Source organism: Stenella coeruleoalba (genome assembly GCF_951394435.1).
Source record: "Stenella coeruleoalba genome assembly, chromosome: 16".
NCBI lineage: Eukaryota > Metazoa > Chordata > Mammalia > Artiodactyla > Delphinidae > Stenella > Stenella coeruleoalba.
Genome location: NC_137162.1, coordinates 35,088,178 through 35,106,674, shown reverse-complemented (window position 1 = coordinate 35,106,674; position 18,497 = coordinate 35,088,178). Strand labels below are relative to the sequence as shown.

Sequence of the window (18,497 nt, the reverse complement as noted above, 5' to 3'; positions counted from 1 at the left end):
AGTCAATATTTACTTGAATGATTACTGTTTGCCATCCACTCTGCTAGGCATGCAGTCAAGTGATGGATTCACTGGGCTTATGTGCTAGCAGTTGGTTCAGACAAGTTAACCAGGTAATACAAGACAGTGTAACGTGGGACTTGAGAGAAGAAGGATGAGTTGCGCTCCCTCTCTCTCTCTCTCTCTCTCTCTCTCTCTCTCTCTCTCTCTATATATATATATATATATATACACACACACACACACACACACACACACGGCACTATATGTGTGTGTGTGTGTGTATATATATATAGTGTATGTACATCAAGGAGGCGCCTCATCTACTTTGAGGTTTCTGAGAATGTGGCCTTTGAGATCATCAGATACCCAAAGAATAAATAAGGGTTGGGCAGATTTAGCAAGGGTGGGGAGGGGATTGGGATAGAATTGGGACAGGATGCTCATTTGAAAGAACAGCCATCTCTAGCGCTAGAGGGTAAAAGGTTCGTTATGACTGCAGCATGGAGTTCAATGGAGAGGCTGTAGAAGTGACAGGGATATGGGGTGGGCTTATTAAGTATTGGGGCTTTATCTTAAGAACAAGGGTTTTTTTAAGTCAGGGAGCAGCATGATCAAATTTTCAGTTAGAAAGCGTCCTCTTCTCTGGCTGTGCTGTGGAGAGTGGTTTGGCAGGGAAGAGCTGTAGGGAGACAGTCTAAGAGTTCATTGAAGTAATGGGGATGGGTAGAAATGATGGTGATCTGAACCAGGGTAGGTTAAGTTAAAGGATTCAAGAGACATTTAGCAGAGACAGTCCTTGAGAATTATTGATTACAAGGGAGGGTTATGTTAAGAGAAAAAGACACATGGTCAAGGGTGATTGGAAGTCCTTCAGTTCTCTGTTCCTTCCCATTCCTCCATCATTGATTTTAGGCAGTCATAGATTTTGAGCTGTAATATCCATGGCCATAAAATAAATACATTCAGGCCCAGTAGGACACTTTAAATTTTAATATTTTCTAAAATCTCTGTAGGATGACTTTTAGATTACAGAGGGTAGTTTTATGTTAGAGATAGTCTATGTTAAAAGCTTAAATAGCATACTTAGGTATATAAAATAATTGACAATCATGGAAAAGTCATTAATATTTCAGGGAAATGTAAAGATGTAACTCTTTTAAAATGTTATGCTATTAAACATCTGTTCATCGATGATGTATTTATTAGGCAAGGAAGGAATGTGAACTTTTCAGTACAGAATTACCCATCCATGGCCTAGCCTTAACTGAAATAAAACTCTAGACATAAAGTATAAAGTAATGAAAACATTTGTTAGGTACGCAGATAGCTCCAAGTAGTTCCAAGGGTTGTCAAGAGCCAATTGTGGTTTCCTGGAAGAATCTGGATCAATGATCAAATGAAACAAGCTATCACTGTGGGATTTTGCTGCTTTGATGGGAAATCACCACTGGCCAGTTCACTGCTAAGTACTCTGTAGTCGCCATTTCCCTCCCTCCCTTCATTTATTCTTCCCTCCCTTTGTTCCTTTATTTCCTTGTAAGTTAATCTTTTTCTTACCTAACCCCTCTTAACTTCTTGGGTTTGAGAAGTTCTCTTAAGACGTGTAAATAATATGGAACTGGTACCTTTGTTTTGGTCTTGGCTTTACCAAAATGAACTCTGTGATTATGAATTTGTCACTTCTCAGGATCTTGGTTTCTACATCTGTAAAATGAGACAGCTCAAGTAGATTAGTGATAAGGGGACTCTCAGCTGTGATCTTTTACCTGCCTTTTCTCATTCCTGGTCCTGTATATCTAGTTGCTCCCAGGCCTTTGTTTACTTGAGGGTCCCACTGGTTTTTGAGATTTGTTATCAAAGCCACCCCCTCATACTGAGGCTTCTATGGTTTGTTCCAGTCCCCACAGTCAGAACCAAGGGACTAAGGGGTGAGCTACTGGAAAGTAGAAAGCAGTCGTAAGGGAGGAGATGCCACACAGCAGCTAAAAGTCCTATGTTTCAATCCTCAGAACTTACACGAGTCAGGAAACTGGCCCCTTCTTAACATTCCCTCTCGCCATTTTTTTTGTTATTTTTTTAACCAGACACATGTTTGAGGTTTTGTTTTTTCTTTTTTGTGTGTGCGCATTTTTTTTCTTGGAATGGGCAGGGTGGGGTGGTAGCTGAAGAGGGGAAAGGAGAAACTACTGAACACTTTACTACAAACCATGCTGCCTCAGGACACGAAGCACAGATTTTCTTACAAAGGCTGTCATTCTCTCCCCGCTTCCAGGTCCACCATTTGCAGTTTCATTATGGCAACCCCGCCTCCATGTCTATCTTCAGGTACTGCTCTGTAGCATATTTCTGACCCCTCCCTCCATTACTAATGTAAGTCCTCCTAATATCCATCTCAAGCTCATCTCCTCAGGGAATGCTGATTAACCCCACTTAGTGTTGATCACCAATAACACTTAAGCCCCCTGGACTTCATTAAGTGTTATTCTTTAAAAATACATTTAAAATAGCTTCAGATGTAAATTAGGAAAATAAGTCATAATGTATATGTTGTAGTTTATACAGTGAAATCTTCCATTACATATATTTTTTTAATATCTATTTTATATATTTATTTGGTTGTGCCAGGTCCTAGATGCGGCAGGTGGGTTTCTTAGTTGCGGCATGCATGTGGGATCTAGTTCCCTGACCAGGGATCGAACCCAGGCCCCCTGCGTTGGGATCGCGGAGTCTTAACCACTGCGCCACAAGGGAAGTCCCCCATTACATATTTTAAATATACTAGAAATAGGGTGACTTTTCACATATTGATATGTTTAGTTAGTTTCCAAGATGAAAAATCTGGACAGGAATCCTGCAACTATAAAGTCATTTTATCGGACTTGTTTTCTTTGCTCGTTGTGATTGCCAGGACTTGCTGAAGTTGGTCCCAGCTTGGAAATTGGCATGTGTACTTTTGCACAATGGTTCTTATAAGGACTATGAAAATGTGGTCATTGAAAACTGTTTCAGAAAATGTATTGCTCCTGCTATGATGTTAAAAATGGTAATTTTTAAAGGTTATGTCCACTCTACCTAAGTTTAATTATTAATTGGATGATTTTTAAAGCTGTCTTGTCTACTTCTTGGTGTATTTTAAATTTGAAATGGATCTTTGAACACTTGCACCCTGCTAGACCAGTGGTCACTGGGTTCCTTGGTTTGCCACTAGAGCCATCTCCACTCTGGTATTACTAAGGTGACTCATGTCGTTTGGAGGTAAGGCAAATACTTTGCACTAATTTCCCCCCATCCCTTCTCTATTACTGTCAGCTCCCTAGCCATCACTGCCCTCACTTCTCCAGAGGCAAAGATGATGTAATTGCAGCACCTTTTCCTCTTTCTAATACACAAGATTGAAAGTTGCCCTTGGCAGATACCCTTTGGGGTGTTCTTTTGAACTTTTGTTTACTGGTGTACACCATGCTGATTTGCCTGCTATTTTAGGATTACTGGATTGCAGTCTTCTAAGCAACAAAGAACCAAGTCTAATTTATGTTTAGCAAAATACTGGTTGTAGTAGAAATTTGTAAGTTTGTGGAATGCAGTATATTAGGATTGAATGACTTTGAGGAATCCTTCAATGTATGCTTTTGAATAAATTTTTTGCGCTTGTAGTTCTTAAAGTCCACTAGAAAGAGAACTGGGGTTGGTTGGTTGGTTTGTTTTGAACCTTGCAAGCAGTAAGAACTCTTCACCTTTCCACGAACACCCCCCACCCCCATCGTTCTCCCTTGCTTCCAGTTGTCCTTGATCCTGATCTCCAGACACCACGCCCAGTAATAAGTTCCTTAGTGGTTCTTAAATAGGGTGCAAATCAAGCGGCCTTCGTCCCCACCGCGGCCCACGTGGGGCTAGTTTGGGGAAGACGCAGCTGAGTAGACAATTTCGCAGGGTGACTCATTCTCAGCACCGACCATCGCTTGTAAACCCGCCAGGGAAAATATGCCAGACATTGTTATGATGAAAACAACTGGGAGGGGTCGGTGGTGAGGAGAAGAAGAACTGAGATAAAATTTGGTCAAATCTACCGTCGCCCTGGAAGCCGGGCGGCGAGGCGGCCGGGGCGGCCGGGGTACCTGCGAGGAGCTCGGGCGGGCGGGCGTGGCCTGCGGGCGTGGCGGCGGGGGGCGTGGAGGGGGCGGGGCCGGCCGGCGGCTCCGGCGGTTGGAAGGGGGTGGAGTTGCCCTTGGAGGCGGCACCGGCCCTGGGCCCGAGGCCCGCCGCGCCCTATCGGGCCCGAGTCGAGTGGCCCCGCGGAGCCGGCGCGCTCCCGCCTGCAGGGGGAGGGCGGACGGGGCGCGGGGACCGGCCAGGCCGCGGCAGGCGCTGTTTCTCTTTCACTTTCCTTCCTTCTGAGGCCGGCGCGCTGGCGGCGAGGAGCGGCGGTGGCGGCAGCCGCGGGGTAGGTACCCGGCTGGCTGGAGAGCGGCCGAAGGGCCGGAACTCGGCCGCCCCTGCGCTCCCCGCCCAAGTTTGCGCCGGGAGCCGGAGCGGCACCTCCAAGCACCTGCCGCGGCAGGCCCCGTCTGGAGCCGGGAGAGCTCTTCGGGGGGCGGGGATGGGGGTGGCCTGCCGGGGTCTGGGGGCTTTGAGGTCGCGCCTTACGGTCGGGGGCGGAGAGGGCGGCGGGCGCACGGCCCTGGGAGAGGCGGCGCGTCCTCCCAGGCGCAGCCCCGGCCCGGCCCGAGCGGCGCGTCCGCCGGGCCCTGGCCCGCGCACCTGCCAGGCGGGCGGGGAGGCTTGTGCTGGGACCGCCTAGGGCAGTGCTACCGGGTCCTGCCGGAGGACGAGGAAAAGTTCCCTCCTGCCCCCGCCCCGTCACTGCAAGTACTTGCTTCCTTTAACCTTCTTGGTGACAGGGCTCTATGGCTTAAGATCACAATCCCACCCCGGGTCGGGACTGTGGATGTCCGGTTTCAGAGGACTTTGTCTGACTTTGGAGCTTCGTAGCAAACCTGTGAGAAAGGCAGGGCCGTTAATCCCAGTATATAGAGGAGGAGGCCGAGATCCAGGCACGGATAATAAGTGCCTTGCTGCAGGTCATACAGGGGCTCAGGACCAGAACCCAGACCCCCTGTCTGATAATTACGCTCTCTTTCTGTTACACCCTCGACACAATTTCCTGAGCGGATAGGATGATTACTTGCAGAACCTATTCCGTGCATATTCTCAGTGGCGATGTGTCTGTCGATGCAAGATGGAACGATACCTTTTACCTCTCCAGTTGCTTTATATTTAACTTATGAGTTAATAGCTGAGATAGAAAAGTTTTTGTTTATAGAATTAACTTGGGAAATCCACACCTTTTTTTCATGTTGTGTCCTCTAAGAGGACACGTTTGTTGTAAGAAACCTTTAAAACTTTTTAAAGTAACCATATGGACAAGCCATCCTAGACGTTTCTGGAAAAAAAAAAGTTAAAAAAATTAATGACATTCAGTTTTTACAATGTGCTAGCTATATGTATGTTGTCTCATTTAATCGTCACAACTGTAGGAGGCTGGCATTCTTGTTTTCATTTTACAGTTTAAAAAACCGTAAGACTTAGAGACGATAAGTAACATTGCCCAGGTTATACATTTACTAAATGTGACTGGTGTCTGTTTAAGATTTTGCAGTCTAATAGAGGAGATTAAGAATGAATGTAACTGTAAATAAAAATAGAAGGAAAATGTAACAGGAGAGAAATAAGGGTAAAAAAAACCGGGGAGATTACACAGAGGATAGCTTTGGAAAAGGGTTTGAAGAATAGGTAGGCTCTAGATAGGGGAGCAGAAGAGCTCTTTGGATGGAGGGCATAGGACCTGCAGAATGGACTATGGAAAGAGCCATCCTTTCAGTTTTCCTGAGCTTTGAATGATATGTTAAGGTCAGCCTGTGGAGGGTCTTAAACGACAAGCTGAGAAATTTAAAGGTTTCTCTGTTACAGAGTAAAGAGGAGACACTGACATTCTTTGAGAAGAGGATCCAAATGTGATAGAATAAACTTGGTAGAACATAAGTTGGGCTGCAGGTGGAGAGGTAATATTTGAGTAGGATGGCTGTGGATGGAATGGAAAAGGACATCCATTTGATTTGATTACCGACTAGGTGTGGAGTACAGAATGGAAATAGGGAGCATTTTGATAGGGAGGATAATGGCTTCAATTTTGAATCTTTTAGCTTGTGTTGGCAGTAACTCCTAATAGAGCAGTCAAGCAGATAGTTAAAATGCATTACTCAAGAGGTACCAGAGTTAATAGCCTCAGGTGTCATTTGTATAGATATGATAGTTGAGGCCTCAGGATTGGATGAATTTGTTATTATTCTGACTTAATCATAGCAGGTTTACAAATTAATGTTACAGTGAGGGAAATGTTCTATTCACCTGTTCACCCAGTTTGGAACATGTAATACTTGCTGCTAATACATTGGTGTTAATACAGTACGGGTAATTTGACACCTTTTTCTCTCGTCTTTTTAAAATTACTGTGGAAGAAGATATGGGAAAGCAGAACCACCAAAAGGAGTGATGACCAGCGATCTCATGAGAAGTCTGGATGTTAGTTCTCATGCCTCAGGACATCCAGTTGGGAACTCCACAGCAGCTCCTGGGATCAGACTTTCATCCACTTAATACCCCTGTTTGCCTGAACTACTAGAGCCAGTCCTAGCTAACCACGAATGGCTACCCAGAGGAAACACTTGGTGAAAGATTTCAATCCTTACATCACTTGCTATATCTGTAAAGGGTATCTGATCAAGCCAACTACAGTGACGGAATGCCTCCATACCTGTAAGTGTTCTTTATTTTGTCATCTACCTATCAGAAGTTTTGGGTTACACTTCTTCTTTTAAAACTACCACATTTTGGGGTTTTTCCTCTAGATTTTAACTTTTAAAACAATGAGTATTCTGAGAATTAACTTTGAATTTATTTTCAGAATTGAATTTCTCACTGGGATACCAGTGGTATGAATTTTTTCTTGTTTCTTTTTTAGATTGTTATAGTTCACTTTTATCTGATTTTAAAATGTTCTGAAAATCATAAGCAGTTATTGGTTAAACTATAACAGTTTTTTTTACGTGAACTATTTCAGGTTTTCGCTTTTTAAAAATTTTACTGAAAGAATTAATATGCTCAGAGATTTTTTTAGGATCTGCATACTTTAATTCATTGTGGGTTTTTTAAAATCACTTTACTGAGGTATGGTTGACGTAAAAAAGCTGTACGTGTTTAATGTGTATAACTTGATGAGTTTAGAGATAAGTATATACACATGAAACCATCACCCACATCAATGCCATAAACCTTATCCATCACCTCCAAAAGTTTTCTCTCACCCTCGTTTATTATTATTATTATTGTGATAAGAACACAATGTAAAATCTACCCTCCTAGCAAATTTTTAAGTGTACAACACAGTATTGTTAACCGTGGGCACTATGCTGTACAGTAGATCTCTAGGACTTACTCATCTTGTATAACTGAAACTGTACCCTTTGACCAATGACCAACAGCCTCAGCATCCCCTGGGAACTTGTTAGAAATGCAGATTATCAGGACTCCCCCCAGAATTACTGAAGCACTCTGGGAGGAGGCCCAGACATCTGTGTTTAACAATCCCTCCAGGTGATTCTGAAGCACGCACAAGTTTGAGAATCACTGTTCTAATGAATGATCATATCTGTGGAACTCCTGACAAGTTTCTTTTTCACCTGTCCTATCAGTAGAGAGACATTTTTATAGCCACTTAGGCCAGTATTTCACCTATTTTTTGTGTTTTTGCCAATATGAATTTATTTTCCTATTTCAATGAAGGTAATTCCAGTACGTTCTAGTTTAATGCCTGTTATGTGCACCAAAGTAGATACTGTATATACTTGATTTCATTTTAGCTTTACAGTAACCTTGAAGCAGTTTGGAGGGGATGTGGGGAGACAGAGAGAGTATAGAGATTATCTTCACTTGTGGGTGTGGAAGCTTAAGAGCTAAGTCACTTGCCCAGTCCCGCAGCTTATGAGTAGGAGACCTGTATTCAGCTCCAAAGCCCATGCTCTTTCTAAGATAACCTGGGACATTTTTTTAATCCCCCCTTCAGCTATTCTCCCTCTGCTTAACCTACATACTATTATACCGGTAGTTTTAAACAGGGTTGCAAAAAAAGAATCACCTGTTAGTTGTTAAAATGGCAGATTTTATAAATATTTTACCACAAAAAAAAAGTCACCTAGGATGCTGTTTAAACATAAACTTTTTCACACCTCCACCTGGAGAGATTGGTGGGTGTTGTGATGAGGTCTGGACATGTGTATTTTGGCAAACCTCTCCAAGTGATGTTGATGTATACTTTTTGGAGGTATTACTGGGCCCATGCTGTTCAGTTACCAGTTAACTATGAACTGTCTTGAAATGCTCATTTACTGTTGCACTGTATCATTATCTAACTTGAACAGTTATCAGTTAAACATCATCAAACAGATATTTATTGAATGCCTACCGTGTGCCAGGCACCATTCTAGGCACAGAGAATAGCAGCAGTGAACAAGGTAGTCAAAAATCTCTGCTCTCAAGAAAGGGGAAAACCAATAATAAACATATGCCACGTTAGATTGTGTTAAATGCTATGAAGAACAAAGAAGGATTGTAGATAGGAGAGTTGGGGTCATTTTATATAGTGTGTCAGGGTTGGCCTCTTTGATATGATGACATTTGGACAGAAACCTGAAGGGATTGAACTCTGGATATATGGGAAGAGCGTTCTGGGCAGAGGGAGAAGCAAGTACACGGCCTTGAGGTGGGAATGCCCTTCGCAAGTTTAAGGAACAGCTAATCAGTGAGAAGGCTATTGCTGCAGGTCAGCTGAAAGATTATGGGGCCTTCAGCCAGGGTAATGAGGTGTGAGATGGAGGCAGGGAAGAGTGAGTGACTGTGGATGTATTTTGGAGGAAGAACCAGTAGGATGTGGCTACTCTAGAGTGGGGACTGTCTTATACTTTCCTGTTTCCCACTACACGAAGCATGGCACCTGGACATGGTCCACAGTCTGTTTTGTTTTGCTTCTTCTGACATTAGTGCATTGTTTTTATAATTGGATTTGTCCGGCAAAACCTGCCAGTTCTGTTTGGCAGATGCGAAGAAAGCACAAATTCTCCAGTTTTTATCTATATAATACAGATTTTATATCTGTTCTTCTGAAAGAAAATTTTCTTTGGGACATAATGAAATCCCAGTTTAAATGTTATTTTTTTTAATATAAATTTATTTATTTATTTATTTATTTATTTTGGCTGCGTTGGGTCTTCGTTGCTGCGCGCGGGCTTTCTCTAGATGTGGCGAGCGGGAGCTACTGTTCATTGTGGTGCGCAGGCTTCTCATTGCAGTGGCTTCTCATGTTGCAGAGCACGGGCTCTAGGCACGTGGGCTTCGGTAGTTGTGGCACGCAGGCTCGGTAGTTGTGGCTCGCAGACTCCAGAGTGCAGGCTCAGTAGTTGGTGGCGCACGGGCTTAGTTGCTCCACGGCATGTGGGATCTTCCCGGACCAGGGCTTGAACACGTGTCCCCTGCAATGGCAGGTGGATTCTCAACCACTGCGCCGCCACGGAATTTCCTAAATGTTACTTTTTTGAAGGAAAAACAAAAGATTCTAGAAGTATAAACAATAAGTTTATAAGCAAGGGTTATGTTTATGTTTGCAACAGCAATTTAATTAAGGTCTAAAGGGATAGGTGACCGCTTAACAGCTCTTATCATTCTGGCCTGAAAAATCCCTTGGCAGTCAGCAAGCCCCTTTACTGAGAGAGAATGAACATGGCAGAATTGTGATTAAAAGACACAAATATGGCCTCTTTCATCCACAGAGAACACAGAACAGTAGAGTAAAAGATGGTGGAGTCAGGCACTCAACCCAGTGTCTTAGGAGACCTGAGGATTCTGTAGTGCTAAGCTTTATGCACTTTCTGGTCCTTGGATTTCTATATATTTCTTGGTTCATATTCATACTGGGGCTTATAGGCAAAAACTATCCCACTTGCAAAATATCCCCCTATTTGTATTGATAAAATAAATAGTACTGTAAAGCATGTTCCTTAATCATTGGTTGGCTCTATGATGTTACCTGGATTTCTTAGGTATAAGGTGGGACAGATATTTGTGGTACAATGATTTGGGATCAGTATAGATCCCAAATAGAGAACATGCCCAATAGAGAAGATGGCCAAATGGGACAGGAGGAGAGTGAGAAGTGTTAAGTGACAATGAGGTACCCCCAGATAGTTTTCATCTTGACTTTGGCATATAAAAAATATCTTATTAAAATAACTTTGTACATAAACTATAATTTTATGATACTATAAGTAAAGAATGGGTAAACAGTAGTTCTTATTATGGAAACTCACAATAAAAGAGAAAGATTTTGTTCTTACTATTCGAGTTTGACATGTGTCAATGGAGCTTTATTATTGGTGAGCAGAAGCAGCCTTTAGGACCAGTCCCTTCAGAACTCTGGTTCTATTCTGAAGGAATAGTAGTCAAGTTAGGGAATGTATAAAATATCAATAAATTTGGATGCTGTTAAGTGTGATGAAAATGAGGAAACAGAATGATGTAATAGCAGATATATGTCAGGATGTTGCAGCAGAATGAATGCCAGAGAAGGAACCAAAAAGAGTGTTTTCTGCAATTCCTGAAGCCATGGGCCCAAGGCCTTCTCAGGCGGGGACATACACGCTTGGGCCTGGCTGCAGTGGAGGTGCTTTGGGGTGGGAGGTGTAGGGATCATGAGTGGCTCTCCCTGCTTTGATATGGATAAACGGAGTTCCTTTACTCTTTCAGATTACTCTGCACATGCATCTCGACTCTTTCTCTCTCCTCGAATCAGTTTGTTGATCCCTGTTCTCCCATTAAGAAATTCGGGAGCTAACACTGCCTGGCTTCCCTGTGGATGTAGAAACAAGGGCCAAAATGACAGCAGACTATCTGACTGCAGCAGCCCTTGGTGTTCTTAGCACTCAGCTCTGTGGAAGACAGAGAAAGGGGCAAGGCAGTCAGAAGGAAGGGGGAGGCAGAGATGGCAGCGCGGAATGTCCCACACTTCTGACAAGGAGTCGCAAAAAAAAAAAAAAAAAAAGGGGGCTTATAAAAGCCCCATCTTTAAGTAGGCTCATACCTCAACTACTAATACCAGCTCCCTTCAGCAGACCAAGGACATTTGATAAAAGGATAATAAAACTTTAAAATGAGGTAAAATTTTAAAATACAGATGAGTTTTCCCTTTAAATGATCCCTTAATGCTAGATGAACTAAATCCACATGTCTATGAGGTAATTTTAACAACCTAACAAACGTGTGGTTTGTTAAGTTACATGTGGTTACATGTCTATGAGGTAATTTTTACAACCTAACAAACCTAAGGAAATAAATTTGTTCACACAAATAATTATTGAATTCTCTAAAATAAAGAATTAGATTTCAGGCACTTTGCTAGCCCGTGGAGTAGCGTGGTAAATAAGATAAATTTGGAACTTAAACTCTGCTGCAAAACTCATAAGCCAAGAAGAAATTTCTACAGGTGTATTTGGATCTATTTTTTTCTATTCTATATGAACTCACTTCCTCTGAGACTTCAACTGCCTATGCTGATGTCTCCCAAATCTTTATTCTAAGCATCAGAATCCCACTGGATGTCCACTTAGATGTCCTGAAGCCTCCTGGAACTTAACATTACCTAAAAGTGAATGACTGGGATGCCAACATTCAGTTGTCCAAGCAAGAAATATTCTCCATGCTTGACTCTCTTTACCCTCACTAACAAAACAGGGGCAAAGTTCTGTCTGGTCTCTCTCTGTAATCTCTCTTGAATCTGTCCCTTCACTCTCATCCTCTGTGACCTTTCTCACTCAGGTCCTCATTCCTTCTCACCAAAGTCCCTGCAGCCCACTTCTAAGCTGTGTCAGTGGTGATCATTTACAAGGGCTTACTGTCTTCATCGCTCAAGCTTCAGCCAACCCAAAATTTCCTAAAGGTACTCTACTGCCCTCAGGATAAATTAAAGCTACGCAGCTGTGACTGATTTCTGCCCTCTCCCTCCCCCCACCACCTGACACACACTGCACACACATGGTTCAGCTGCTTGCTCTGCTTGGAACGTCTCCTGTATGCCTGGCTAGCAGCCGCCCATCCTTTAAAGCTCATCTACTCCAACATATGCCACCTGTCTACTCCCATAGGCCGATTTAGCTTAAGTGTATCCTTAGTACCTGGTACTTGAGTGTTCAGTAAAAGCTGAAATGAATAAATAAATGGTCAATCAGTTGATTAGTTTGTGTGTTTTTCCTTTCCAAGATTCAAATGCAGTGAAAGGTACCTTGAAAGGCATGTAGATAGTGTGGGTTAGGAACTACGGATTTTGAAAAACTGTCTTCTGAAATATAGGTGGGAGCTTTGTGGGTCATGGGTAGGGAGAGGGAGAGACGCAGGATTGGGGAGTAGAGATCGGTGGTTCTAAATTAAGGGATGCTCTATCTCTTGCACCAGGGTCCTGAGAAATTTTTGAGGTTGCTTAGAGTGTGTTTGCTGGTGGTTGTATAGGTTGTTGACTTAAAATGAAAGACTTTTCACTTAAACTAAGAACAAAGGAGCTTTGTTCCAGCAGCTAAAATGTGCAGAACACAGTGCATTGGTTCTTGACTCTTTTGTGGCTGGAGGCCTCTTTAAGAATCTGATGATTCTTTCCTCAGAAAAAAGGGAAGTTTATAGACATGGAATTCTGTGGCACAGGAAAAGAAAGCTTTCTTCTTTCTGCCTTTTCAGAAATTATGGTGGTAGTCCCTTAACTAAGATGAATTCTTTGGAAAAACATTGTTGTATTTAGTTTTCAATTTATGTAAAGAAGAAGGGTTAATTGATAATTAAATAGAATTGATGTGACAGTTACGGGACTTGGTAATTTTATGTAGCACTGTGTAAGAATGAAGGAATAATTTAATCATAAGATGGTAAAATTTAAGTTCTACCATCATTTATTGTTTTTTGAACAAGTATCATAAATACACAAGTATTTAATTAAGGTACAGAGAACTCTTGATATGTTGATACTCAGTGTTTAAAAATCTTATGCCACATATACTTGCTGTTCAAAGTGCAGTCTCCACACCAGCAGCATCATCACCTGGGAGCTTGTTAGAATACACATTCTCAGGCCTTACCACAGACCTACTGAATCCGGATATCTGGGGAGAGGGCCGGAAATTTGTGTAATAGCAAGCCCTTCAGGTGATTTTGTGATTCACTAAAGTCTGAGAAGCACGCTCTGGACCAGACATTAATAATAACCAGCACCTCTAGAAGTAGGCAGTTTGTACTTTTAATCATACAGTAATTGAAGTAAATGCTAATAAAATTAAGATAATGGCTGTTATTTATTGAATGTTATATTGGGGGTCATGGGCTTTATACATGCATTGCCTTATTTAATCTTCCCAAGAACACTTCTAGTTAAGTCAGTCAGCAAATGTTTATTAGCACCTACCTTGTGCCAGTGATTACTCTAGGCAGTGGGAAGACAGCAATAAACAATACAGATATAGTCTGTCCTCCTAAATTTATGTTTCAATAGAACAGACAGACAAAAAGCAAGTGAATGATGTAATTTTAGATTCTATGTATAACACATGCTATGAAGAAAAATAAGACAGAATAAGGTCTTGCTTGGAAGTTACCATCTGAGCAGAGAGCGTAAGTAATAGGAAGGAGCAAGCTATGAAAAGTTCGAGGGAAGAGTATTTCAGATTGGCATGCTAGTGTTTTTCACAGAGACAAAACTCAGAAAGGTTAAGTAACACAGCTAATAAGTGCTAGAGCTAGGTTCCTATTCCGGTCTGACTCAGGTACCTCTTCATAATAAATTGGGATATTTGCTAATTTTATTTTTTCTTCTTTCTGCTAGTCTACATTTTCTAAAATTTCTTTAAGCAGCATGTGAATTTTCAAAATATATATAGTAAGCCTCTTCTATGTTTTCATGACTGTATACCTGTCATTATGTACCCAATCAGGATCTGAATTTATTAATAATTCTGAGTGATAGCCATTATAATGAAGAAGAGATATAAATTGAACTTTCCAAGAATGTATTCTTTATAAAATTTGATTTTTAGAGTCAAGACTTACTTGTTTTTAGAGTAATAATCAAAGGCCTAGATAGGAACTGTACTTAAACCTAAATAGAAACCGTACTGGAAACCGTACTTTCAGTAGGTGCAAATATAATGTTCTAGGGTTGTGGTAGAAATGAGGTCACTGGTATAACTGATGTTACATATTTCAAACAATATTTTGGCAGAAACTAGTCATTCATGAAAATGATTATAGTGTTCATTTTGATGATTCTTTTTAAATAGGAAAGAATAATTATAGGCCTTAAACAGTCTTGGTGTCATCTATTATTGGTAATAATGTTAAGAAGAATTATATCAGATATATGGTTCTTTTAGCTTTTGAAACTATGCATTAGGTAGTAAAGAATGTTTGAAAAGTTGAGCAAAGATTCATAGTGGACACTGAAAGACAAAACTAGGGGATAACAAATAAGTTGTCTTCTGTATTGGTTTCTGTGAATAAATTATATCTAGGTCAGGATGAGTTGGAACTAATACCAGTGATGGATTGAGAGAAAAATATGTAACCTAAAAACCAAATGTATTCGGAGTTAGAAATTGTGGTCGGTGTACAGGCATGTGTAAGAGTCTAGCACAAAGGCTGAGTGTAAACATTATGAACAAGTAGAGTCCAACCAGTGTAGAGGAGGCAGAAGATAATTTCTGTTTGGGTACTTTGACGATCTATCATATCTCCTGGTGTTGTATAACATACTGGGTTTTGCCAGACTTGTGTGTATATATATATCAGAAATTCAGAAACCAGTGAACAAAGCTATATTCTCTCAGAATGCTCAACTGCTGACATTACTCGGTTAACAGAAAATGATCATTTTATTTTAGAAAATTATGTAGCTTATATTGAATTAACTCATTTTAATTGTCAAGAAAATTACTAGTGAATTCAGAATCTCTTCCCTTGCCTTAGTTGAAAATCTAGGCTGATTTCTGACTTGACTACAGTAGTTCACCTGTAAGTCCTAAAATCGTGGCTCCCTCTTCTATTCCTAACCCTTGTGTCCTCATTTATTCCACAAATATTTACTGAGCACCTCCTCCTCCAGGTGCTATTCTGGGCACCTGGGACACATCAGGCAACATAGTAGGCGGTAAGTCAGAGTGTATAAATGACGGTACGCTCTGGTGGTAAATGCTACAGAAAAAGGGAAGGTCAGGCTGGGTACAGGGAATTGGGCAATCAGTGAGAGGGTATGACCACTTAAAGTAAGCCTGTGCTCAGGGTAGGCATCATCAGGAAGGTGGCAGTTGAACAGATTTAAGAAGGTAAAGGGGGTTGGCTGATCAGATACCTGATCCCAACCAGTTAGGAGTTGGACATAGGAGTCTGGAGATGATCAGCATTTAGATCATATTTAATCAGTGAGAGCGCCAAGGGAGTGAGCATAGATGGAGAAGGGGTGATGGCCAAGGCTGAGCCCTGGGCGCTGAGGGGGAGGAGGCAGTGAGGTAGGAGGAAACAGAGTAGGTCCTGGGAGGCAAAGCAAACACATAGTGTCTAGGAGGAGGGACTGGCCGAGTCAGTTGTGTTGATAAGATGGGACTGAAAGGCCCAGGCTGAGCAGCGCAGGCACCATGGATAATCTCGCTGAGCACTTTCAGTGGAGTGGTAAGGAGTGGAAGTCTGGGTGGGTGTGAGAGGATGGAAATGTTTTAATTTCATTGTTTTGATAATTGTACAATGATTATGTAAGTCTTTCACCTTAATGAAGGTAAAGAAGGGGTGAAAAAAGAATGGGAAGAGAGGTATTAGAGAGAGAGTATAGGTAGCTCTGAAATGGAGTGATAGCTGACAAGGGAAGTAGGGTCAACAGAAGTTTGATTCTTTTTTTTAAAGATGGGGAAATAATATGTTTGAATGTTGATGGGAATCTTCAGCAGATAGCAGAAGACTGACACAGGCGAGAGAGAGAAGCAATGGAGCAATGTTCTCGGGTCGTTGGAAGAGGGTCTAGTGAACAGAGCAGAGATTGACACGTGAAAGTTCTAGAAACAGGCAAGACCACAAAGTTTAGATGTTAGTGAGTGAGTAGGTATGGTGATATAAATTCTGTTGCCTTTTTTTTTCTTCTTTCCTTTTGTTTTCAGTAGAACAGGAAGTGAGGTCATCAGTGGAGAGTGGAGATGGGGGAGGATAAGTGAGGGCTTGAGGAGAGAGGAGAAAAGGTATGAAGTATTGGTGAAGAGCATATGGAATTAGGGCATTGAGGGTGACTGCCTGGCAGATGAAGGACCCATTTTTGAGGGTCATGGTCATGAATTTAAGGTGAGAGACCAATCAGCATGATGCATGTTTTTCTCCCACAATGTTCAGCTGTAATCTTGCAGAGCAGAGTAAGCAGAGTTGGATTTAGCCAGGGTTAATCGTTTAACTGAGCAAGTATGACAAAAGAAGAGAAGGGAAGACGAGTTGAAGTAGAGCAAAGCTATTTAGAGTCTGTGTGAGGAAGTGATTATTCTGATTGGTCATGGAATTTATGTTGATAAGGAGGGGAATGAGATCATTATTGCACTCACTGACCTACTAGAGTCTGCCCTCACCCTGGAGTCCCACTTGACTCCATAAGCCTGTCTCTGGAAGGCCCTCCTGGACTTCGTGGTCTCCTGACCTGCTTGGTTTCAGGTTCCCCTAGTGTGCTGAAGCCCCAAGTCTGTGTCCTGACCCTGTCCAGCAAGCTCTGCCTTGCTGCCTGTCCCTCTGTCCTGGCAAAAACAAGAATAAAGCATTCTCCTCAGTAGAAAGTAATGCTATCCTTAGTGTTCTCCATGAAATTGCAACTCATGTAGGCCTTTGAAAGAACTGTGCCACGTGTAACGTAAGATGTTCATTAGTTCCTTATGTGAGTAAAACCAGGAGATACTGTCTCATGGAAGCAAATTACAGCTATTCTGGAAAAATTTAGAAATAATGTCAGTTTCACATGTAAATATGTATCAAAAGCAACAAACTGATGCCTCTTCTCTTTGCAGATGACCACAGTTTACTTATAAATTGTTAGTAGATAACAGGCAAATTTTTCAAAGGTGAACTGTATCAAATGAGTGTTATTAAGAAGGGCACATAAAGATAGTGATGTGCTTAAGGAAGGAGGAAAAAATATGCTTCTATGTTGACAGATAAAACCAACACACTCAGGTGATTTTAACGAAGTCAGCCTTTGATCACTTTTAATAAACAGGGCATTACTAATGAATGACATGACCAAGGACATGAGAGAAAAGACTGTTATTGTTTTATTATCAGTGATAGCAGAATTGGTGCTCAAGAAGAGAAATTTCCGTAGATCACTGTGTCATTAAAAGCTGGGAAGTTAGCTTTCTATGAGAGATGTGGGCGGACCGTACATCCAAGATAGCAACAACAGATGGGCTTTGTACCTGTTGTGAAGAACCCGCTCCCCTCAAGAACTTGAAAATAAAAAAATAGGATAGCCTTTTAATAGTTAAACTGTGGCATCAATATAAAATGGTGCTTCAGAGCAGGTATATGCAAAGTGATCCGGAAGAGACACAACAAGGTTTCTCCTAGACCAGTGGGACTGTGCTAGAATTGTATTAAACATGTAAAGTTAAGGAAGGAGCATATAATGTGAAAGTGTTGGTCAATCTTGGACCCTCAACCCCAGAAAAAGAAGTATCATACATGCAAAGATAGGCAGTTCCCATTCAGCTGAAGCAGTGTGCCATAAATATCATACTTGAGTTGCAAGACTATCTCTAGGGTGAACATGGCTGCAGAGGGTTAATACCAGTACATGATAGATACTTCAAGTTCCATTAGCAAGGTCATCTGTTATTTAAGACAGATGCGTCAAACTAATCATGGTCTGATGCCACTCAATATTTGGTTACTGATTTTGATGCATATGATTTTATGCTCATCTAGCAATCTAACTTACAGTGATAGCTCATATTTATTAAACATAAGTTACCACTCGTTTACACATTTTACATATATTATCTCATTTAATCTTCCTAAGAACCCTGTGAGGTAGATACCCTTGTTATCTCCCTGTACAGAGAAGCACAAAGTAATTTGCCTAATGGCAGAACCTGGGATTCAGATCCAGCTCTCTGCCTCAAGATTATCTTTCATCTAGAACAACTGTGCCATACTGCCTGGGCTTCTCATGTAAGTCTGCATTATAGAGAGAGAACACATTCATCGCATATTCTTTTGATTATGTTTTGTCCTGTGTCAGTGATTCCCTAATGGTGAATGAGAAAGTGGCTTCTGGTTAGGATTTGGCAGAGGGCCAAATCCTGGAATGGGGCAGCCTCACTGAGGCACTAGCCAGTAAG

General features: G+C 41.6%; 1 protein-coding gene across 2 annotated transcripts in view; it reads left to right on the top strand.

Moving 5' to 3' along the window:
* Positions 1-18,497, top strand: part of PCGF5 (polycomb group ring finger 5) — a 114,431-nt gene that overhangs the window by 44,665 nt on the left and 51,269 nt on the right. For both annotated transcript variants that reach the window (XM_079900086.1, XM_079900085.1), the window contains exon 2: positions 6,522-6,816. In XM_079900086.1, the coding sequence (XP_079756212.1) occupies positions 6,705-6,816 (112 nt within the window). In that variant the 5' untranslated portion in view covers positions 6,522-6,704. The remainder of the gene's footprint in view (positions 1-6,521; positions 6,817-18,497) is intronic.